General features: G+C 46.2%; 1 protein-coding gene across 1 annotated transcript in view; it reads right to left on the bottom strand.

The window, feature by feature from the left end:
- Window positions 1-6,511: 6,511 nt before the first annotated feature.
- TMIE (transmembrane inner ear) overlaps window positions 6,512-25,601 on the bottom strand; it is a 184,354-nt gene continuing 165,264 nt past the window's right edge. The window contains exon 4 of the mRNA XM_082258797.1: window positions 6,512-6,709. Within this exon, the coding sequence (XP_082114923.1) occupies window positions 6,600-6,709 (110 nt within the window). The 3' untranslated portion in view covers window positions 6,512-6,599. The remainder of the gene's footprint in view (window positions 6,710-25,601) is intronic.

The raw sequence follows: 25,601 nt of genomic DNA, 5'->3' as shown, positions 1-25,601 counted from the left end.
GCTACAAGGAGTTAGACGAAGCAGAGCCAACAAAATGTCAAAGTTTGCCAAGACTCCAAGGGAGAAAACTGAGAGTCAACCTAGTGCTCCAGAAAAAGAAAGGTAATTGGCAGTAAGAAAAAAAAAAACTGCTACCTGAACAATGATGGGCCCTAAGCACCAAAGACATGTAGCAGAATACATTTTGTCCAAAAATGTATTAAGAAATTGTATTTTTTTTTTAATATGTTTTATAGTAGAAAGTATTTTTTTTTTTTCAAAAGTTTTAGTATTTTTTCCTGTGGCTGCTGCACACAGAATGTTTTTTGTTAACTTAATGCATAAAATGCATTAGAACCACTTTAACCCTCCTAGCGGTATCCCCGAGCATGACTCGGGGTGGATTTTCCATGCAGTTATCGGTATCCCAGAGTCGCGCTCGGGGTGGATGGGCAGAGCACGCAGCGGTCTCTTACCTTCTCCTGGCGATCCAGCAATGATCTCCCATTGCTGAGATCGCCAGCCGTCTGAGATCCCCGCCCGCTCGTCCGTCCTCCGTCGGTGTGATGACTTCCTAGTTCCGTTCCCTGCAGCAGCAATGCTGCATGGGAGCGGAACTAGGGAGGGAAATTCAAACATTGAACATTGCACAAAACACAAACACACACATAACATTTATATTATATATATATATATATATATATATATATATACATACATATGTATGTATATATATGTGTATATATATATATATATATATATATATATATATGTATGTATATATATATATATATATGTATGTATGTGTATATATATATATATACACACACATATATATATATATATATATATATATATATATATATATATAAACATATGTATGTATATATATGTGTGTGTGTATATATATATATATATATATATATATATATATATATATATATACACACACATATATATATATATATATATATATATATATATATACATACACACATATACACGTATGTGTGTGTATATATATATACATATATATATATATATATATATATATATATATATATATATATATACACATATATATATAGATACACACATATATATATATATATATATATACACATATATATAGATACACACATATATATATATATATATATATATATTTATATATAATATAACGCATGAATTATAATCAAATCAATAATATAATTGTATTATATAATATATATATAATAAAATTATATTATTGATTAGATTATAATTCATGCGTTTGTGTTCAAATTTATCACATCATCTGGGATGTCTACTAGAGTCTTGTTCTGGTCAGGGTTAAGTCAGTAATTACTAAGAATTGTAGGCCTATAATACATGACGCCAAATTTCCATGGAAAAAATTGTACCGCTTTTGGTACAGAATTCCTGACATAATCATACCGCCAGGGAGGTTAAAGTAGTGCAGTGGAAAATGGCCTGGTCATGAAGGGGGTAAATGGTTAATAGACAATGGGAAGAGGAAGGAACAAAGTGTAATAAAACTTCCTCAGAGGAGGGCAGAAGCAGATCTGTCCTTCAGAAAGTGGGTCCCACTAAGACCTTCACAGCCAAGGTGTGCACACCAAAGCTCAAACACGTATGTGTGTGTTTATATATATATATACACACACAGTATCTCACAAAAGTGAGTACACCCCTCACAATTTTATAAATATTTAATTCTATCCTTTCATGTGACAACACTGAAGAAATGACACTTTGCTACAATGTAAAGTAGTGAGTGTACAGCGTGTATAAGGCCCCTTTCACACATACATACATGACACTGGGGAGGGAAAATGGCTAATTGGGCCCAATTTTCACTTAGGGGTGTACTCACTGTTTCCAGCGGTTTAGACATTAATGGCTGTGTGCTGAGTTATTTTGAGGGGACAGCAAATTTACACTCTTAGGGGCTTTTCACATGGGTTTTTTCCGCCCGGCGGACTCCGTTTTGCTCAGCGGGGGATCGATCCGCCAATCCCCACTGAGCAGGCGGATGACAGGTGCTTACTTTGCAGAGATAGAGCTGTCAGATCCCCGCTCTCCTCTATGGGAAATCAGATAAAAATGGACCACCTGTCTGTTTTCATCCGATCCTATCTGATCCGATCCTCCAGATGGATTGAAAATAGGGTTTCCATCCGCCTGGATTTCACGGACAGGATCGGATCGGATAGCAGTGGGTGTCAGCGGAGATGTCTCCGCTGACATCTGCTGCTCCATCCGATCAGGTCCGCCTGAAAAACTGACAGGCGGACCTGATCGGAAAGCCCGCGCGAAAGGAGCATTACACAAGCTGTACACTCACTACTTTACATTGTAGCAAAGTGTCATTTCTTCAATGTTGTCACATGAAAAGATAGAATAAAATATTTACAAAAATATGAGGGGTGTACTCACTTTTGTGAGATACTTTATATGGTTTTAAGGTCTGTGTGTTCATGTTTTGTGGCTTCTTTTGGGAATTGTAAGGTAGCTCTGATTGTGATTTATGGGTGTGTAGTTTGTGTGTGTTTCATGATTGATGAGTATGGATTGGGTTAGTTGTGGGGTTAGTAAGTTTGCTGGTCGGGCTATTTGGGGTGACATTTGGAAGTATTAGGATATTGTCCCTGACATAGAGTGTATGTATTGCTATTTACACTGACCGGCCACTTTATTAGTTACACCTGTCCCATTGCTTGGTAACACACATTGCTAAGTAATCAGCCAATCACATGGCAGCAACTCAATGCATTTAGATGTTGTGAAGATGACTTGCTGAAGTTCAAACCCAGCATCAGTATGGGGAAGAAGGCGACTTTGAACATGGCATGGTTGTTGGTGCCAGACGGGCTGGTCTGAGTATTTATGGGATTTTCATGCACAGCCATCTTTCGGGTTTACAGAGAATGGTAGGAAAAAGAGAAAATATCCAGTGAGCGGCAGTTGTGTGGAGGAAAATGCCTTGCTGATGTCAGAGGTCAGACTGGCTTGAGATGATAGAAAGGCAACAGTAACTCAAATAACCGCTCGTTACAACCAAAGTATGCAGAATACCATCTCTGAATGCACAACACATTGAACCTTGAAGCAGATGGGCTATGTCAGCAGAAGACAACTCCGGGTGCACCTCCTGTCAGAGGCAAAAGAACATACTACCAGTATCATTGTTTTATTATGTTTTACACATCTCATATACCTTTTAACCAGTGCAATCATCATTTATCTTCCTGGAGTAGTCAGATATGGGCTGGTGATGTCCATCAGAAATACCTCGTAGTTTCAGTCCCGGATTGATAATTGAAGAACAATAGCAGCAAGGAATGGTGGAAGCTGGTCAGTGAGTGTTGGAGTCAAGAAACCAAATGAGAACCTTCTTATTACCATTCGTTCCTAGGTTCTCACCAAGACAAGGTTCTTCCTATGTAGGAGGCATACCCCCCCCCCCAGATTCCTCCACTCTGATCACACCCCCAGATACCCCCCCCCCGACTCTGATCACACCCCCAGATACCCCCACCCTAATCACGCCCCACAGATACTCCCACCCTGATTACACCCCTAGATACCCCCCACTCTGATCACATCCCCCAGATACCCCCCCCCCCCCTGATTGCTCCTCTCAGATTCACCCCAGTTGGAAAGAGGGTGCAGTGTGGAGGCCCATTTTAGTTTTCCTGCTGCCTGGGCTGCCTTATGGCGGTGCCAGTTGGTCATTGAGTGTTGGAACGAAGAAACCAAATGAGAACCTTCTAATTACCATTCATTCCTTGGTTTTCACCAAGACAAGGTTCTTCCGATGTAGGAGGAATACCCCCCCCCAGATTACCCCACTCTGATCACACCCCCAGACCCCCCCCCGACTCATCACACCCCCAGATATCCCCCCAACTCTGATCACACCCCCATATACCCCCACCCTGATCATACCACACAGATACTCCCACCCTGATTACACCCCTTGATACCCCCCACTCTGGTCACATCCCCAAGATCCCCCCCCCCCGATTCCTCCACTCAGATTCATCCCGGTTGGAAAGAGGGCGCAGCGTGGAGGCCCATTTTAGTTTTCCTGCTGCCTGGGCTGCCTTATGGTGGTGCCAGATGGTCAGTGAGTGTTGGAGCGAAGAAACCAAATGAGAACCTTTTTATTACCATTCATTCCTTGGTTTTCACCAAGACAAGGTTCTTCCGATGTAGGAGGAATACCTCCCCCCCCAGATTACCCCACTCTGATCACACCCCCAGATTTCCCCCCCCCCCAACTCATCACACTCCCAGATATCCCCCCAACTCTGATCACACCCCCATATACCCCCACCCTGATCATTCCTCACAGATACTCCCACCCTGATTACACCCCTTAATACCCCCTGCTCTGATCACATCCCCAAGATCCCCCCCCCCCGATTCCTCCACTCAGATTCACCCCAGTTGGAAAGAGGGCGCAGCATGGAGGCCCATTTTAGTTTTCCTGCTGCCTGGGCTGCCTTATGGTGGTGCCAGTTGGTCACTGAGTGTTAGAGCCAAGAAACCAAATGAGAACCTTCTAATTACCATCCATTCCTTGGTTTTCACCAAGACAAGGTTCTTCCGATGTAGGAGGAATACCCCCCCCCCCCAGATTCCTCAACTCTGATCACACCCCCAGATACCCCCCCACTCTGATCACATCCCCAAGATCCCCCCACCCTGATCACGCCCCACAGATACTCCCACCCTGATTACACCCCTATATACCCCCCACTCTGATCACATCACTGAGATACCCCCTCCCCCCCCCCCGATTCCTCCACTCAGATTCACCCCGGTTGGAAAGAGGGCGCAGCATGGAGGCCCAGTTTAGTTTTCCTGCTGCCTGGGCTGCCTTATGGTGGTGCCAGTTGGTCACTGAGTGTTAGAGCCAAGAAACCAAATGAGAACCTTCTAATTACCATCCATTCCTTGGTTTTCACCAAGACAAGGTTCTTCCGATGTAGGAGGAATACCCCCCCCCCCCAGATTCCTCAACTCTGATCACACCCCCAGATACCCCCTAACTCTGATCACACCCCCAGATATCCCCACCCTGTCATTCCTCACAGATACTCCCACCCTGATTACACCCCTTAATACCCCCTGCTCTGATCACATCCCCAAGATCCCCCCCCCGATTCCTCCACTCAGATTCACCCCAGTTGGAGAGAGGGCACAGCGTGGAGGCTCATTTTTGTTTTCCTGCTGCCTGGGCTGTATTATGGTGGTACCAGCCTTGTCTGCGCCATTTTAAATGTAGTGCCTGGGGCGACCACACCGGCTTCCACCATCACGCTACGCCACTGTGATGGATGCTCATTTGCAGACAACCTCAACATCATGTACTACACAGGACCAGAAGTCTTTCATGAATTGGGCTGTATTATGGTGTTGTAAGTTGGCGAGTGAGTGTTAGAGCCCAAAAAGCAAATGATGACCTTCTTATTACCATTCGTTCCTTGGTTTTCATCAAGACAAGGTTCTTCCTATGTAGATTTCTCCACTCTGATCACACCCCCAAATACCCCCCGCCGACTCTGATCATACCCCCAGATACCCCCCACCCTGATCATGCCCCACCAGATACTCCCACCTGTATTACATCCCTAGACACCCCCCACTCTAATCACATCCCCAGATACCCCCCTGATTCCTCCACTCAGATTCACCCTGGTTGGAAAGAGGGTGCAGCGTGGGGGCCCATTTTAGTTTTCTTGCCAGTGGTGCCAGTTGGTCAGTGAGTGTTGGAGCCAAGAAACCAAATGAGAACCTTCTTATTACCATTTATTCCTTGGTTTTCACCAAGACAAGGTTCTTCCTATGTCAGAGGAATACCCCCCCCCCCAGGTTCCTCCACTCTGATCACACCCCCAGATACCCCCCCTGACTCTGATCACATCCCCAGATACCCGCACCCTGATCACGCCCCAAAGATACTCCCACCCTGATTACACCGCGGTTGGAAAGAGGGCGCAGCATGGAGGCCCATTTTAGTTTGCCGGCTGCCTGGGCTGCCTTATGGTGGTACCAGCCTTGTCTGTGCCATTTTAAATGTAGTGCCTGGGGCGACAAGACCGGCTTCCACCATCATGCTACGCCACTGTGATGGATGCTCATTTGCAGACAACCTCATCATCATGTACTACACAGGACCAGAAGTCTTTCATGAATTGTGTGAGGATGCGGAAGGCCCGGCCACATTGCAGACTTGGAGGAGAGCACCGGCTCCCTTAGACTAAACAAACATTCAAGCTTTACTATAGGAGGGGTGAAGCTATCAAAAAAGGTTTTTTTAAATTTACCGTATCTAAACTTTAGGTTCAACCAGATACATATGATAAAATGATTTCCTTGGCTTCAAAAATAAAAAGGCGCAAAGTGTATTTTCAAATCACCATCCAGATCTTTATACGTGACCAGACATACAAATAGGTTTGGCATTTACATCAGAATCCATTTTTTGAAACAAATATCAATTAAAAAAGTAATATATGGCACCAATAAAAATAATAATGTTACGAACAGTAGAAATAAAAGATTGAAAAAAAGACAGAAGGAGTCTGGAAAGAGAAGAGGAGTAGGTGTCATTGATTCCCTTGAAGGACCATCTCGTCTTCCTCTTTGACGACAGGAAGAACCCTGGGAGCCCGAGATTGGATCTGACCAGAGAGGGTCTGCAGACTGTTAGAGGAACCTGGAAGGTAGGAGAGCAGGGAGGAGACAGAGAGTCAGCAGGAGGAAGACAGAGAGGAGCATATCACAGTAATAGGGTTCAAAGAGGACTTAGGGGTTGACTTACTTAAACTGGAGAAGGCAAGATCTGGTGCAGCTGTGGATGGGAGCCAAACCGCTTCTAACTTCAGTTTGTTCAATTAAGGAAAAAAATCTGGAAGCTGATTGGTTACTCTGCTGAGATGCACCACATTTTGCACTCTCCAGTTTTAGTAAATCAATCCCATAGTGACTACATTCATAAAGATGGAGTTCCTAAGAAAACCATGACATCATTATTTGGCAGCCAGGTACGCCTCACAACTGACCTAGGGGATCCTTTGTAAATTCCAGGTAGACCCCTTAGCTCATGAAAACAATGGTACTAACTAGACTCATTAAAATCTATGTATTGACAGAACATTTTTTTTAGTTTTGGATAAAGTAACAAATAAATTGAATCTCTCTCACTTAATTTATTTATTTATTCACTTAATTATTCTATACTTTATCTATTTATTCAATTTTATTTTTTATTTAAATATAACTATATATATATATAATTATTATTTTGCAGAATTTAATAAATAAATACAATTTATATAATATATTTATTTTATATATATATATATATATATATATACATATATAATTATATATATATATAATTATATATATATATATATATATATATATATATATATATATATATATATATATATATTATAAATTGTATTTATTTATTACATTTTGCAAAATATACAAATCAGAACATAAACAAAAAAGACAGAAGTAAATCAGTGTAATCCAATAGAAAGGCATTGGTCAGGTATAACCACCTCCGGAAGATTTGACCCCCTCCCCCCCCCCCCCCTTTATGACCAGGCCATTTTTTTCTTTTTGCTTTTTGGCCCTGCATTATTTTAGCTGACAATTGCGCGGTCACGCAACGTTCTACATAAATCCTTTTTTCCCCATAAATAGAACTTTGATCGCCTCTGCTGTTTTTATTTTTTTTTGCGCTATAAACAAAAAAAGAGCGACCGTTTTGAATAAAAAAAAAACAAAAAAACAAAAAAAAAAATAATATTTTTTACTTTCTTCTATAAAACACATCCAATAACAAAAATGTAAAAAAAACTTTTCTCTCTCACCCCCCTCTATCTCTCTCTCTCACCCCTCCTCTCTTTCTCTCTCACCCCCCTCTATCTCTCTCTATCACCCCTCCTCTCTCTCACCCCTCCTCTCTCACCCCTCCTCTCTTTCTCTCTCGCCCCTCCTCTCTCTCTCACCCCTCCTCTCTTTCTCTCTCACCCCCCTCTATCTCTCTCTATCACCCCTCCTCTCTCTCACCCCTCCTCTCTTTCTCTCTCACCCCCTCTATCTCTCTCTCTCACCCCTCCTCTCTTTCTCTCTCACCCCCTCTATCTCTCTCTATCACCCCTCCTCTCTCACCCCTCCTCTCTTTCTCTCTCACCCCCCTCTATCTCTCTCTATCACCCCTCCTCTCTCTCACCCCTCTCTCTCTCTCTCACCCCTCCTCTCTCTCTCACCCCTCCTCTCTCACCCCTCCTCTCTTTCTCTCTCACCCCCCTCTATCTCTCTCTATCACCCCTCCTCTCTCTCACCCCTCTCTCTCTCTCTCACCCCTCCTCTCTCTCTCACCCCTCCTCTCTCACCCCTCCTCTCTTTCTCTCTCACCCCCCTCTATCTCTCTCTATCACCCCTCCTCTCTCTCACCACCTCTCTCTCTCTCTCTCTCTCTCTCTCCCCTCCTCTCTCTCTCACCCCTCCTCTCTCACCCCTCCTCTCTTTCTCTCTCACCCCCCTCTATCTCTCTCTATCACCCCTCCTCTCTCTCACCCCTCCTCTCTTTCTCTCTCACCCCCCTCTATCTCTCTCTATCACCCCTCCTCTCTCTCACCCCTCCTCTCTTTCTCTCTCACCCCTCTATCTCTCTCTATCACCCCTCCTCTCTCTCTCACCCCCCCCCTCTATCTCTCTCTCTCACCCCTCCTCTCTCTCACCCCTCCTCTCTTTCTCTCTCACCCCTCTCTCTCTCTCTCTCTCTCACCCCTCCTCTCTCTCTCACCCCCCTCTATCTCTCTCTCTCACCCCTCCTCTCTTTCTCTCTCACCCCCCTCTATCTCTCTCTCTCACCCCTCCTCTCTCTCACCACCTCTCCATTCCCCCACCTCTGAAGAGGTGGAGCTTTAATAGGAAGGGATGGAGCCTAAAGAGGAAGGGGTGGAGTTTACAAATTAAGTGGTGGATCTGAAGCAGGATGGGTGGGGAAAATGTAGATGGGGGGTCACTGATTTTAGTCTTGCCTAGGGCAGCACAAAACCAAAACACACCACTGGTGTTACCTCCATGGAGGTTGGGAGGGGTCGGATTTTTCCAGTGCCTAGCTAAAGCCAAACGCGCTGCAATGAAAACATGTGTCAGGAATGTTTGACGATGAGGAGGCCATTGGTCAGTCCCGATATGGAGCAGGGCCAGTTTAGGATCTGGTGGGCAGGAAATATGGGTGACAGAGGTAATAAAACAGAAAATATGTTTTCCAAAACCGCATAATCTGAGGACAAGGTCACTAAATATGTAGTAGGGACCCTAATGTCCCACAATGATGCCAGTAGATTGGTGAGGAGGTTGGGAAGATAACCACAAGTCTTTGAGGTGTATAATACCACCGGTGTACCAGTTTCTGTAATGACTCCCAATGTGTTGTGCACTTTTTTTTTTTGCTATCTGTTGGGGAGATTTGTCTTCATTTTCTGTTCTGGAGATGCAATAGGAAGTCACAGAAAATCTCTAAAAAGTAAGGTGAATTCCACTTTCAGACATGGTCTCTGCCACAGTTGTCCCCACTGGAAGATTTACCTATAAAATTGTTGTAAAGGCAGAAGGTTTTTTTAAAAAAAAAAAACCTTTTGAATGCAGCTTCCCCCGCCCCCCCCCCCCCCCCAAATACGTAACTGTGCCAAATCCCAATCCAGTGATGTGCACAAGTGCAGAGGGGCTCTCTCAGCATTCTTGCTCCTCATTGGCTCAGATATCAGAGTCAACGAGGAGAGAGTTGGGGGCTGGGCCGAGCCGTGCTCTGTGTGTCAATGGACACACACACTAGGGCTCAAGAGTGAGCATTCATGAGTGCCCCCATAGAAAATATGCTATGGGGGCACTCAGTGGAGGGGGAAGGGACCAGGATCAATGGCGGGGGACCCAAGAAGAGGATTGGGCTGTTCTATGCAAAACCATTACACAGAGCGGGTTAGTATAACATGTTTGTTATTTTAACCACTTAAGGACCACCCTATAGCAGATATACTGCTACAGGGAAAGCCCTCCTGCGCAGAATTATGTATATATGTGTGACTCAGCACTTCTGCCTAGGAGGGCGCACATGCGCGCCCCCGGTGGGCCGCTTCTGCTGTGATTACTCACAGCAGAAGCCAATCTGTAGGTGCCGGGTACTGGATGTCCGCTGGCACCCACCGATCATCGGGCAGAGACACAGAATAGAACTCTGCAAGGAAGAGTTCCGTTCTGACAAGGGCGAAAGTGATGGATTTTGTGTCTCTGCAAAGAACATCTCTTAGTAAAAGCAGCACACAGTACACAAACACTGGTTAGGCACACAGTTATCTTTTTGATTACCCCAATATTTAACCTCTTCCCAGCCAGTGTCATTAGTACAGTGACAGTGCATATTTTCAGCACTAATCACTGTATTAGTGTCACTGTCAATGGTTCCTACAAAGTGTCAGTTAGTGTCCGATTCTTCACCGCAATATCACAGGCCCCCTATAAGTCTCTGATTGCTGCCATTACTAGTATAAAAATAAATAAAAATTCCAGTATATATTCAATAATTTGTAGACGCTATAACTTTTGTGCAAACCAATCAATATACGCTTATTGGGATTTTTTTTTTTTTACCAAAAATATGTAGCAGAATACATATTGGTCTAAATTTATGAAAATATTTGATTTTTAAAGATTTTTTATTGGATATATTTTATAGCAAAAGGAAAAAAATATTGTTTTTTTTTTTTTCTTCAAAATCACCGGTCTTTTGTTTATAGCGTAAAAAATAAAAACACACAATGGGGGTCAAATATGGCCAAAAGAAAGTTCTATTTCTGGGGAAAAAAGGACATCAATTTTATTTGGGTACACTGTTGCATGAATGCCCATTTGTCGGTAAGGGTAACGCAGTGCCGTATCGCAAAAAACCGCCTGGTCACGAAGGGGGTAAATCTTCGAGGGGAAACTGGTCGTGCCTTTAGTATTTTTTTCTTTTACTTTAATTCTTGCTATTGGAAATATTGGATTTCTCATCACTTTTTGTCTCCATGACAATGGTTACCAGGACAAATAGAGAGCATACCTCCCAATTCCTATTAGCAGTAAGTATGTAGGCAAAGGACACACCAATACCACAGCCCGTTAGATGGAGAATTAATTAATTAAATACATAAAACATGATTTGGTAAACCCAAAAATGTCTTTTTTTTAACTGCTTCTATTCCTTTTGGGTCCTGGCACAACTGCATGTGCTCAGGTAACTTCCCAAAATGGCAACAATTAAAAAAAATTACAACTCAGCACAGGGATGGTGGGAAACTGCCATTCCACTCCCTGACAGCGAGGTGTGAGGTTGCTGATTCCTTAGCTCGTGTGCTTCCAGAAGCCAGGGGCTAGAGTTGTTTCTCTGCCCCAGGAGGGATGCTGGATCCTGGGGAGGACCCCGGCGGGGGCCCCCTGGATAGGCCTGAGACTAGGCCTCAGCCTATGGAAGACATGGAGCTCGGCCCAAGGAGGGGTGAATCCCTATCTACCTTTAGACGGAGGATTGTGGACAAGCTGACAAGGATTGAGAAAGAGGAGGAGAAATTGGCAGCTTTAAAAACTGAATTTAAAAAGAAAAAGTTGTATTGTGCCAAACTGTACAGTAAGAAGAGACCGGCTCTGAGGCCTGAATTAAAGGACTTGGAGCAAGCTTTGAGGAAGCAGAAAGAGTTGGTGAGTTCTCTGAAGGAAAGTAGCGGAGCTTTTAAGGAGAAATACAGGAATGAGGAACGTTTCAGCCGTATGAGGAGAGGAGCCGTTTCCAGCATGGAGAGTGACCCAGCCAGTGAGGAGATTCAGGTACCGACAGAGTCAGCAGAGAGTGAGAAAGTGGGCCCGGAGGATGAGCCCAGCTCTTCAACACCTCAGACATCTGCTGAGCCCCCAATGGCGGAGGCCTCTGTCTCCCTCCCTCTGCAGCAGCAATGTGGAACATCTGAGCAGGAGGTTGAGGGGGGTACTGGCATGTTGGAGTTCATCGCTGAGCTGGAAACCCCTCTGGATGGAAGAAAGTTACATTTTTCTGCGGATTCCTCAGATGAGGAGATGGATACCGTTCCTCGCCCTATGAAAGAGAGACCTGTGGAGAGAGGAAAATTCACCATGAAGCCTGCAACAACCAGGAGGAAGTTTGATCCCACCGTCAACCATGACACTGCAGAGGTAACAACACAGCAAGCAGGTACAGTGTGTGTGCAAGGTGGTGATGTGAACTTTAATGACAATGTGCTTGCTGAGGGTTGTAGTGCTATGGGCTGTCAGCCCACACCCATAGACAATGTGCAGCATGCAGTGCAACCTGATGCACCTGCTAAAAAAACTTTAAATGCGATTGGTGGGAAAACTGAAAATAACTTTGAGCTTTTGGTTGAAGTGTCTGCAGAGAGGAGCACCACGGACATTGCAAAGGCTTTTCCTGACCCAAATAAAGCTGTTGTTCCTGAAAATGGTGCAGGAGATGCTGGGAGCAGTAGTGCTACAACTGTTGGGGATTCTGCAGTAAAAAAAACTGTGATTGAACCCAGGAAAGCAGCTGAGTGCTTAGAGAAGGGGGAGGGGGTGGGTCTTGTCTCTGCTGCTCCAAAGACTGCAAGGGATGTTTCAGGCTCCTTGTCAGCAGGTGTGGTTGTGTCTAAGGACAATGCTGTAATTACTGGTATGTCTGGGAGGAAAACCTATGCTGGTGCTGCTACAGGATCTGGTAGGGGGGAGCATGGAAATGGTTTATCTTCCTCACTATTTAAAAGGAGGAATGTGGTTCAGCTCAGATGGGAAGGCGAAGGTATTCCCCCATATAGGAGAGCTGTGGTTGATAAGATTCTGCAGATGGGGTTTAGACCCGAAGATATCTTCGCCCTGATCAGTCCGACCGGCTCCTATGAGTATGATTTGTCCTTTATCCGTCCGGAGTCTTTGGACATATTTTGGGAGAAATATGAGCATGTGTGTAGGAGCCTGCCGGACTGGAGAGGGCTCATCCCCAAAGTTGTGTCACGTCAGCCACTTATTAAAATGGTGACGATTCTTGTGCGCAATGAGTCCATACCACAAGGGGATTTATCTGTATGGCTGAGGAGATATGGAGACATCCTGAGCCCCTTACACAAAATTATGGATGACCGAGGAATATGGACGGGGGGATGGTCTGTGCAGCTAAAACTGAGGGTTATTGATAATGTCATCCAGCATCTGCCATCCTCAGCTTTCCTGGGGAGGGACAGACTGACCATCTTCTATCCAGGCCAGCCAAAACTGTGTAATAAATGTGGGGATAAAGGGCACTTTGCATCCTCCTGTCCAGTGATGAAATGCTCTCTGTGTCAGGATTTAGGGCATTTGGCAAAGGATTGCAACATTATAAGGTGCAACTTGTGCAATTCGGTTGGGCATCCTTATAGCCAGTGTCCCGAGGCAATGCATAACCAGCCTGAGCTCATGAGAGAGTTCTTCCGCCTGGACATGGAGGATGCTCAGAGCTCAGCAGCTAGGGTGCCTGCGATTCCCTCTGAGTCTGTGCCAATGCCCAGTGTGCCTGTGTCTTCCCAGTCTGTGCGTTTGCCTAGTGTGCCTGTGTCTTCCCAGTCTGTGCGTTTGCCCAGTGTGCCTGTGTCTTCCCAGTCTGTGCGTTTGCCCAGTGTGCCTGTGTCTTCCCAGTCTGTGCGTTTGCCCAGTGTGCCTGTGTCTTCCCAGTCTGTGCGTTTGCCTAGTGTGCCTGTGTCTTCCCAGTCTGTGATTTCCCAGTCTGTGCCAATTCCCAGTGTGTCAGTGTCTTCCAAATCTGTGGCGCCCCAGTCTGTGCGTTTGCATGTATCAGTTACCGAGAATGTGTCCAATCCTTCTGTGTCTATGTCCTCCAAAATTGCAGAGGCCGCAAGAGGTGCTGATGCAGGGGCATCAAGTGCAGTGCCAGTCCCACCCCCTCGACATTTCAGGGCTTCTATTGGGGACCAGGGGATGCAGAGGAGTGGGGAAAATGGTGAAGAGGCTGGCCTGGTGGCAGATAAGGTAAGGGAGAGTGGGGGTGAAGGGGAGGCTAAGAGTGGGGAGACTGTAATTTGCAGTTTGTCCAAGGATGATGTGGAATGGTTGGAGGAGAAAAGGAAGAAGGGCAAAAGGAAAAAAAAAAGGTGTTCAGTTGCCCAAAGTCCTAAGGTTTTGCCCTTGAAAAATAAGTTTGGGGTCCTGTCAGATGATGACGATGAATGGGACTCGTTGAGTACAGCGTCTTCTATGGATGATGAGTCCCAGGGTGCATTGAAGCGCACTGGTTCTCCAGGGAGAGAGAGTAGTCAGGCTAAGAAACGGCTGCCTCAATTATCCTAATGGCAGTTCCCACTCCGTTAAAAGTGGCAACCATTAATGTTGCCAGCTTAAAATCAGTGAGTGCTCGTCATATGGCCTTATTTTTGCTCAGCGAGTTTGATGCTGACATTTTGTTTTTGCAAGAGACCCATCTCAGTAATCTGGCTGATATACATCTGGCAAAGAAGGAGTGGAAGCGTGGTCCCTCCTTTTGGTCTCTTGCGGCCGAGCCTTACAGCGGGGTTGCGGTCCTTTTTTCCGGTATGGTAACATGCCGACGGGTAATTGAGGTAGAGATTGGGAGATGCATGATTTTGGATGTCTCTGTGAGGGGGCAGGACCTGCGCCTGATTAACATCTATGGTCCCCAGACAAAATGGGACAGGAAATGCCTCTTTACAAAGATTAAGCCTTTTCTTTTTACGGCTCAGCAGGTTATCTTTGGAGGTGACTTCAACACCATTACTAGGCCTAAAGACAGGAGAGGTTTCAGAGATAAGCTGGGCTATGACAGCCTTTTCCTAAATGCAATGGTTAGGGAAGCAGGTCTGGTAGATGTGCACATTAAGCGCTGCCCAGACAGCACGGGGTTCACTTTTCAGCGAGGTAATAGTCAGAGTAGGATAGATAGGTTTTTTTAAAGGAGGACTCTGCTTTTTCGGCACCTGTTTGTCGGGCAGTGGAGTTTTCTGATCACTGTATTCTATATTTGACTCTGAATGCCTCAGGCGTGCCACCTAGGGGGAGGGGTATCTGGAGATTGAATTCGGCCCTCCTGGATGACGAGGAAGTAAGACAATCCTTTGAGGAATTTTTTCAGGCACAGGTAACTATCCTAGACTTTTGCAACAGTAAGTCAGAATGGTGGGAGCTTATAAAACAGCGGACTGTTAGGCTTTTCAAGGCCATAGGGAGAAAGAGACAGCAAGATAAGTATATCACCTACCAGCGTTTGCGGAGGAAACTTGACCGCCTTGTATCGAATGGAGGAGATTCTGGGGCGATCTCTGAGGTGAAGCTCCTCCTGAGGACCCATCAATATGACCGGCACGCCTCTTTGGTTCAGGAAAGGGACTATGGGAAATACCATTCGCCTGACCCTTACCAGAATTGTAAACAGAGCGTAGCAGTTAAGACGGTCAATGGCCTGAAGGACAGTACGGGCTCTCTGACGAAGTCTAGGTCAGGGATCCTGGAGGTCGTCAGGTCATACTATGCTGATCTCCTGGGAGGAAAGAACCTTGATCGGACAGGGATGTTGAGTTTTTTGGACTCTACGCCAGGTCTGGAAAATATTGTTCCTTTGATGAATTTGACAGATGAAATCACTGCAGATGAGGTGATCCAGGCTATTGATAAACTAGCCATCAGGAAAACTCCAGGGCCAGATGGTTTGACAGCCGAATTTTATAAATGTTTTAAGAAGATCCTGGCTTCACACCTTGCGGAGGTTTTTAATGGCTGTTTGCGTGAGGGTTCTCTCCCTCCTTCCATGAGGCAATCTGCAGTGGTTCTTCTGTCAAAGGGCAAAGATCCTTCGATGATTGAGAATTGGCGCCCCATTAGCCTTCTTAATGTCGATAGAAAGATACTGGCAAAGATTTTTTTCTGGCGATTATCATCAGTGGCAGGCGATTTGTTATCCCATCACCAGCACTGCGCAATCCAGGGTAGAAGCACTTTCTCAGCTGTGTTAGCTGTCCGGGAGGCCTTGGAGCGTTGTAGGGCTGCTGGTTGGGGTAAATATCTGCTGACATTGGATCAGGCTAAGGCCTTTGATAGGGTTAATCATGAGTACCTATGGCTCCTTCTTGGCAAGTATGGCCTGGAGGGGGGTTTCATTGATTGGCTCAAGATTTTGTACAAAGGGGCTGAAAGCTTTCCTCTGGTTAATGGTTGGGCAGCCCTTTGTGGTTGGCTCAGGTGTGCGTCAGGGGTGTCCTTTGAGTCCTCTGCTATATGCGTTTGCAATCGACCCCTTCATTAGAAGGCTAGAGAGTGGACCATTGTGTGGGGTACCTTTGGGCATCGCTGGTGAGCCTCCTTTGAAGGTTGTGGCTTATGCTGATGACGTTTCTGTTTTTGTCTCTGGGACTGGGGAAGCGCAGGAGGTGGTCTCAGTGACAAGGCAGTATGCGGAAGCATCAGGTTCAAAGGTCAACCAGGACAAGTGTGAAGCTTTCTGGATGGGTGTGGAAGGTGAGAGCTTTGTTCTCCCGGATGACTTCCCGGAGCCCCAACAAAAAATTAGAGTTCTAGGCATTGAATTTGGCCCAGGTGACTATGGTCATGCAAATTGGGTGAGCAGGCTGGAGAATGCCAATGCCAAGGTGGCGAGCTGGAAAAGTTGGCGGTTTTCCTTAAGGGAAAAGGTTGATCTGATCAAAGGTTACCTGATTCCAATTTTTCTGTATGTCAGTTTTGTCTGCATTTTGCCAGTGTCTCTCTATACCAGGATCTATAGTTGTTTCTTCCAGCTGTTATGGGGAAACAGAATAAACCTTGTCAAAAGGAGTGTGACTTATCTTCCTAGGCGGGAGGGTGGTCTAGGAATGATCAACCCTGTAGTCTTTTTCTCTCTGATGTTTGTAAAGTACAACCTTGGTAACATGTTGGCAGAGAGACCGCCTGGGTGGGTTGGTATTTTCCAGTCCTGGTTTAGGCCCTTTCTGCGAAACTGGGAAAATGGTGGGCCAGTGAAAAGCCTGAGGGTCAAGCATGATAAGCTCCCGACTTATGTTGCCCCGTGTTTGAAAATACTTCGGCAGTGGCAAGTAACGGCAGGGGAGATCAGATCTCTTCCAAGGAAACTTCTTGAGAAGCGGATCATGAGCTCTGTTTTTTGCGAACCACTGGCCTTAAGGGATTGCCCAAGCCTAGTTTTGGGGGAGGGTTTGCGTTTGATTAATTTGGAGAGAATCCCAATGAAGTTTAGGGATCAGGCTTGGCTCGCTTTCCATGGAAAACTATATGTGAAGGGCAACCTGAAGTTTCTCTCTGTGAGTGATCGTGGCTGCCCGAGAGTAGAGTGTGGAGGTGCGGTGGAGTCCATGGATCATTTTTTGCTTCAGTGCCCTTTTAATATAGAGGTGTACAAGAGGGTAGGGAGGGCTCTGAGTGTACCCTTCCTCCCCCATATGAGTTATGCAGAGTGGGTGTATGGGGCATTCCAGACTCGCCGGGATTATGATTTGGAAACACTTTTTTTAGTTAGTGTAGTAGTCCGTTATTTCACGTGGAGTGCACGGTGCCAGGTATCCTTACGGAGTAAAATCCTCCCTGTTGAGGTGGTGGTGCAGAACATTCTGGGTGAGGTTGGGAAGATTCGGGGTCTTGAGAAAGACAGGTGGCAGCAGGAGGCCTGGATAAAGGCGTGGAGGAATATCAGGACTCTGTAGCTGCTGCCTGTTGATCTCGGGGTGTGCGGCTTTTCTTTCTGTCCTTGCTTCACTCCCCTAGATTTTCAGATAAAATATATTTTTGATAAAAGGCTACATGCATGGTGACGGTGATGTTCCTTAGTCTGGCTCTCTCGTAGGGTTTATGCTGTGCGCAATTTGGTTTATTTATTATGTTCTTGTTTGGTTTTTGGTTTTGTATAGTTATATTTAATTATTTTGTAAATATGTTATTTATTAATTTATTTATTATGGTTTTATTGTATATAAGTTGTTGTTTGTAAGATTTTTCAATAAACAAAATTAACCCCTCATAATCGGCGCAGCAGGTGTAAAGACCTGGGAACTCAGAACAGGGATGGCGGGAACTCCTCATTAATGGGCACAGCAGTTGTACAGACCCGGGAATTCAGCACAGAAATAGTGGGAACCCCTCATAATGGGCACAGCAGGTGTACAGACCCAGGAACTCAGTACAGGGATGGTGGAACCCCTCATAATGGGCACAGCAGTTGTACCGTCCCAGGAACTCAGCACAGAAATAGTGGGAACCCCTCATAATGGGCACAGCAGGTGTACAGACCCGGGAGCTCAGCACAGAAATAGTGGGAACTCTCATAATGGGCACAGCAGGTGTACAGACCCGGGAACTCAGCACAGGGATGGTGGAACCCCTCAAAAGGGGCACAGCAGGTGTACTGACCCGGGAACTCAGCACAGAAATAGTGGGAAACCCTCATAATGGGCACAGCAGGTGTACGGACTCAGGAACTCAGCACAGGGATGGTGGAACCCCTTATAATGGGCACAGCAGGTGTACAGACCTGGGAACTCAGCACAAGGATGATGGGAACTCCTCAAAATGGGCACAGCAGGTGTACAGACCCGGGAACTCAGCACAGGGATGGTGGGAAACTGCCATTCCACTCCTTGACAGTGAGGTGTGAGATTTCTGGTTCCTTTGCTCCTGTGCTTCCAGAAGCCAGGAGCTAGAGTTGCTTCTCTTCCCCAGGCGGGATGCTGGATCCTGGGGAGGACCCCAGCTGGGGCCACCTGGATAGGCCTGAGACTAGGCCTCAGTCTATGGAAGACATTGGTTCTGGCCCAAGGAGAGATGAATCCCTGTCTACCTTTAGACGGAGAATTGTGGACAAGCTGACGCGGACTGAGAAAGAGGAGGAGAAATTGGCCGCTTTAAAAGCTGAATTTAAAAAGAAAAAGCTGTTTTGTGCCAAACTCTACAGCAAGAAGAGACCGGCTCTGAGGCCTGAATTGAAGGACTTGGAGCAAGCTTTGAGGAAGCAGAAAGAACTTGTAAGCTCTCTGAAGAAAAGCAGCGGAGCATTTAAGGAGAAATACAGGAATGAGGAACGTTTCATCCGTATGAGGAGAGGAGCCGTTTCCAGCAGCATGGAGAGTGACCCAGTCAGTGAAGAGATTCAGGTACCAACAGAGTCAGCAGAGAGTGAGAAAGTGGGCCCGGAGGATAAGCCCAGCTCTTCAACACCTCAAACATCTGCTGAGCCCCCAATGGTGGAGGCCTCTGTCTCCCTCCCTCTACAGCAGCAATGTGGAACATCTGTGCAGGAGGTTAAGGGGGGTACTGGCATGTTGAAGTTAATCGCTGAGCTGGAATCCCCTCTGAATGGAAGAAAGTTCAATTTCTCTGCGGATTCCTCAGATGACGATGAGGAGATGGATACTGTTCCTCGCCCTGTGAAAGAGAGACCTGTGGAGAAGAAGATTCAACATAAAGTCTAAAACAACCAGGAGGAAGTTTGATCCCACCATCAGCCATGACACAGCAAAGGTAACAACACAGCAGGTAAAGTGTGTGTGCAAAGTGGTGATATGAACTTTAATAATGACAATGTGCTTTCTGAGGGTTGTAGTGCTATGGGCTGTCAGTCCAGACCCATAGACAATGTGCAGCATGCAGTGCAACCTGATGCACCTGCTGAAAAAAATGTAAATGCAATTGGTGGGAAAACTGAAAATAACTTTGACCTTTTGGTTGAAGAGTCTACAGAGAGGAGCATCACGGACACTGCAGAGGACCAGATAAAGCTGTTGTTCCTGAGAAAGGTGGAGGAGATGCTGGGAGCAGTAGTGCTACAACTGTTTGGGATTCTGCAGTAGACAAAACTGTGATTGAACCCAGGAAAGCAGCTGAGTGCTCAGAGCAGGGGGAGGGGTGGGTCTTGTCTCTGCTGCTCCAAAGACTTCAAATGTTGTTTCAGGCTCCTTGTCAGCAGGTGTGGTTGTGTTTAAAGACAATGCTGTAATTACTGGTGGAGTTTCTGGGAGGAAAACATATGCTGGTGCTGCTGCAGGATCTGGGAGGGGGGTGAAAGCAGGGAAGGAGCATGGAAATGTTTTATTTTCCTCGCTATTTAAAAGGAGGAATGTTGTGCAGCTTCGATGGGAGGGTGAGGGTATTCCTCCATATAGGAGAGCTGTGGTGGATAAGATTCTGCAGATGGGTTTTAGACCCGCAGATATCTTTGCCCTGATCAGTCCAACTGGCTTCTATGAGTATGATTTGTCCTTTATCCGTCCTGAGTCTTTGGACATATTTTGGGAAAAATATGAACATGTGTGTAGGAGCCTGCCGGACTGGAAAGGGCTTATCCCCAAGGTTGTGTCACGCCAGCCACTCATTAAAATGGTGACAATTCTTGTGCACAATGAATCCATACCACAAGGGGATTTCTCTGTATGGCTGAGGAGATATGGAGACATCCTGAGCCCCTTACAGAAAATTATGGATGATCGTGGAATATGGACGGGGGGATGGTCTGTGCAGCTAAAATTGAGAGTAATTGACAATGTCATCCAGCATCTGCCATCCTCAGCTTTCCTGGGGAGGGACAGGCTGACCATATTCTATCCAGGGCAGCCAAAGCTGTGTAATAAATGTGGGGATAAAGGGCACTTTGCATCCCCCTGTCCAGTAATGAAATGCTCTCTGTGTCAGGATTTAGGGCATTTGGCAAAGGATTGCAATATTATAAGGTGCAACTTGTGCAATGCGGTGGGGCATCCTTATAGTCAGTGTCCTGAGGCAATGCACAACCAGCCTGAGTTAATGAGAGAGTTCTTCCGCCTGGACACGGAGGATGCTCAGAGCTCAGCAGCTAGGGTGCCTGCGAATCCCTCTGAGTCTGTGCCAATGCCCAGTGTGCCTGTGTCTTCACAGTCTGTGGTGCCCCAGTCTGTGCCAATTCCCAGTGTGTCAGTGTCTTCCAAATCTGTGGCGCCCAGTCTGTGCATTTGCCTAGTGTGCCTGTGTCTTCCCAGTCTGTATGTCAGGTATCAGTTAACGAGAATGTGTCCAATCCTTCTGTGTCTATGTCTTCCAAAATTGCAGAGGCGGCAAGAGGTGCTGATGCAGGGGCATCAAGTGCAGTGCCAGTCCCACCCCCTTGACATTTCAGGGCTTCAATTGGGGACCAGGGGATGCAGAGGAGTGGGGAAAATGGTGAAGAGGCTGGCCTGGTGGTAAATAAGGTAAGGGAGAGTGTGGGTGAAGGGGGGGGGTAAGAGTGGGGAAACTGTAATTTCCAGTTTGTCCAAGGATGATGTGGAATGGTTGGAGGAGAAAAGGAAGAAGGACAAAAAAAAGAAAAAAAGGTGTTCAGTTACCCAAAGTCCTAAGGTTTTGCCTTTGACAAATAAGTTTGGGGTCCTGTCAGATGATGACGATGAATGGGACTCGTTAAGTAGAGCATCGTCTATGGATGATGAGTCCCAGGGTGCACTGAAGCGCGCTGGTTCTGCAGGGAGAGAGAGTAGTCAGGCTAAGAAACGGCTGCTTCAATTATCCTAATGGCAGTTCCCACTCCATTAAAAGTGACAACCATTAATGTAGCCAGCTTAAAATCAGTGAGTGCTCGCCATATGGCCCTATTTTTGCTCAGCGAGTTTGATGCTGACATTTTGTTTTTGCAAGAGACCCATCTGAGTAATCTGGCTGATATACATCTGGCAAAGAAGGAGTGGAAGCGTGGTCCCTCCTTTTGGTCTCTTGCGGCCGAGCCTTACAGTGGGGTTGCGGTCCTTTTTTCCGGTATGGTAACGTGCCGACGGGTAATTGAGGTAGAGATTGGAGGATGTATGATTTCGGATGTCTCTGTGAGGGGGGCAGGACCTGCGCCTGATAAACATCTATGGTCCCCAGATGAAATGGGACAGGAAATGCCTCTTTACAAAGATTAAGCCTTTTCTTTTTACGGCTCAGCAGGTTATCTTTGGAGGTGACTTCAACACCATTACTAGGTCTAAAGACAGGAGAGGTTTCAGAGATAAGCTGGTCTATGACAGCCTTTTCCTGAATGCAATGGTTAGGGAAGCAGGTCTGGTAGATGCGCACATTAAGCGCTGCCCAGACAGCACGGGGTTCACTTTTCAGCGAGGTAATAATCAGAGTAGGATAGATAGTTTTTTTTTTAAAGGGGGACTCTACTTTTTCTGCACCTGTGTGTCGGGCAGTGGAGTTTTCCGATCACTGCATTCTATCTGTGACTCTGAATGCCTCAGGCGTGCCACCTAGGGGGAGGGGTATCTGGAGATTGAATTCGGCCCTCTTGGATGACGAGGAAGCAAGACAATCTTTTGAGGATTTTTTTCAGGCACAGGTAACTATCCTAGACTTTTGCAACAGTAAGTCAGAATGGTGGGAGCTTATAAAACAGCGGACTGTTAGGCTTTTCAAGGCCATAGGGAGAAAGAGACAGCAAGATAAGTATATCACCTACCAGCGTTTGTTTAGAAAACTTGACAGCCTTGTTTCGAATGGAGGAGATGCTGGGGTGATCTTGGAGGCGAAGCTCCTCCTGAGGAGACATCAATAAGACTGGCACGCCTCTTTGGTTCAGGAAAGGGACTATGGGAAATACCATTCGCCTGACCCTTACCAGAACTGTAAACAGAGCGTAGCAGTTAAGACGGTCAATGGCCTGAAGGACAGTACGGGCTCTCTGACGAAGTCTAGGTCAGCGATCCTGGAGGTCGTCGGGTCACACTATGCTGATCTCCTGGTAGGAAAGAACCTTGATCGGGCAGGGATGTTATGTCTTTTGGACTCTACACCAGGTCTGGAAAATATTGTTCCTTCTATGAATTTGACAGATGAAATCACTGCAGATGAGGTGATCCAGGCGATTGATAAACTAGCCATCAGGAAAACGCCAGGGCCAGATGGTTTGACAGCCGAATGTTATAAATGTTTAAAGACAATCCTGGCTTCACACCTTGCGGAGGTTTTTAATGGCTGTTTGCATGAGGATTCTCTCCCTCCTTCCATGAGGCAATCTGCAGTGATTCTTCTGTCAAAGGGCAAAGATCCTTCGATGATTGAGAATTGGTGCCCCATTAGCCTTCTTAATGTCGATAGAAAGATACTGGCAAAGATTTTTTTCTGGCGATTATCATCAGTGGCAGGCGGTTTGTTAACCCATCACCAGCACTGCTTGGTCCAGGGTAGAAGCACTTTCTCAGCTGTGTTAGCTGTCCGGGAGGCCTTGGAGCATTGTAGGGCTGCTGGTTGGGGTAAATATCTGCTGACATTGGATCAGGCTAAGACCTTTGATAAGGTTAATCATGAGTACCTATGGCTCCTTCTTGGCAGGTATGGCCTGGAGGGGGGGTTTCATTGATTGGCTCAAGATTTTGTACAAAGGGGCTAAAAGCTTTCCTCTGGTTAATGGTTGGGTTGGGCAGCCCTTTGTGGTTGGCTCACATGTGCGTCAGGGGTGTCCTTTGAGTCCTCTGCTATATGCGTTTGCAATCGACCCCTTCATTAGAATGCTAGAGAGTGGACCATTGTGTGGGGTACCTTTGGGCATTGCTGGTGAGCCTCTTTTGAACGTTGTGGCTTATGCTGATGACGTTTCTGTTTTTGTCTCTGGGACTGTGGAAGCGCAGGAGGTGGTCTCAGTGATAAGGCAGTATGCGGAAGCATCAGGTTCAAAGGTCAACCAGGACAAGTGTGAAGCTTTCTGGATGGGCATAGAAGGTGAGAGCTTTGTTCTCCCGGGTGACTTCCCGGAGCCCCAACAAGAAATTAGAGTTCTAGGCACTGAATTTGGCCCAGGTGACTATGGTCATGCAAATTGGGTGAACAGGCTGGAGAATGCCAATGCCAAGGTGGCGAGCTAGAAAAGTTGGCAGTTTTCCTTAAGGGAAAAGGTTGATCTGATCAAAGGTTACCTGATTCCAATTTTTCTGTATGTCAGTTTTGTCTGCGTTTTGCCAGTATCTCTCTATACCAGGATCTATAGTTGTTTCTTCCAGCTGTTATGGGGGAACAGAATAAACCTTGTCAAAAGGAGTGTGACTTATATTCCTAGGCAGGAGGGTGGTCTAGGAATGATCAACCCTGTAGTCTTTTACTCTCTGATGTTTGTAAAGTACAACCTGGGTAACATGTTGGCAGAGAGATCGCCTAGGTGGGTGGGTATTTTCCAGTCCTGGTTTAGGCCCTTTCTGCGAAACTGGGAAAATGGTGGGCCGGTGAAAAGCCTGAGGGTCAAGCATGATAAGCTCCTGACTTATGTTGCCCCGTGTTTGAAAATACTTCGGGAGTGACAAGTAACGGCAGGGGAGGTCAGATCTCTTCCAAGGAAACTTCTTGAGAAGCGGATCATGAGCTCTGTTTTTTGCGAACCACTGGCCTTAAGGGATTGTCCAAGCCTGGTTTTGGGGGAGGATTTGCGTTTAATTCATTTGGAGAGAATCCCAATGAAGTTTAGGGATCAGGCTTGGTTCGCTTTCCATGGAAAACTATATGTGAAGGGCAGCCTGAAGTTTCTTTCTGTGTGTGATCGGGGCTGCCCGAGAGTAGAGTGTGGAGGAGCGGTGGAGTCCATGGATCATTTTCTGCTTCAGTGCCCCTTTAATATAGAGGTGTACAAGAGGATAGGGAGGGCTCTGAGTGTACCCTTCCTCCCCCATATGAGTTATGCATATATGGGGCATTCCAGACTCGCTGGGATTATGATTTGGAAACACTTTTTTTAGTTAGTCTAGTAGTCTGTTATTTCACGTGGAGTGCACGGTGCCAGGTATCCTTACGGAGTAATATCCTCCCTGTCGAGGTGGTGGTACAGGACATTCTGGGTGAGGTTGTCAAGATTCGGGGTCTTGAGAAAGACAGGTGGCAGCAGGAGGCCTGGATAAAGGCGTGGAGGAATATCAGGACTCTGTAGCTGCTGTCTGTTGATTTTGGGGTGTGCGGCTTTTCTTTCTGTCCTTGCTTCACTCCCCCAGATTTTCAGATAAAATATATTTTTGATAAAAGACTACATGCATGGTGACGGTGTCTCTCTTGTAGCGTTTATGCTGTGTGCAATTTGGTTTATTTATTATGTTCTTGTTTGGTTTTTGATTTTGTATAGTTATATTCAATTACCGGTATTTTGTAAATATGTTATTTATTTATTATGGTTTTATTGTATATTAGTTGTTGTTTGTAAGATTTTTCAATAAACAAAATAACTCCTCATAATGGACATAGCAGGTGTACAGACCCGGGAACTCAGCACAGGGATGGAGGGAACCCCTCGTAATGGGCACAGCAGGTGTACAGACCCAGGAACTCAGCACAGGGATAGCGGGAACTCCTAATGGGCACAGCAGGTGTACAGACCCAGGAACTCAGCACAAGGATGATGGGAACTCCACAAAATGGGCACAGCAGGTGCACAGACCTGGGGACTCAGCACAGGGATAGCGGGAACTCCTCATAATGGGTACAGCATCATAATGGAACTCCTCATAATGGGCACAAGAGGTGTGCACACCCAGCAACTCAACACAGGG

This window comes from Pelophylax lessonae (genome assembly GCF_965119305.1).
Source record: "Pelophylax lessonae genome assembly, chromosome: 5".
Lineage (NCBI taxonomy): Eukaryota > Metazoa > Chordata > Amphibia > Anura > Ranidae > Pelophylax > Pelophylax lessonae.
Note: the sequence above shows the minus strand (reverse complement) of the source record. Positions and strands in the feature narration are given on the sequence as shown.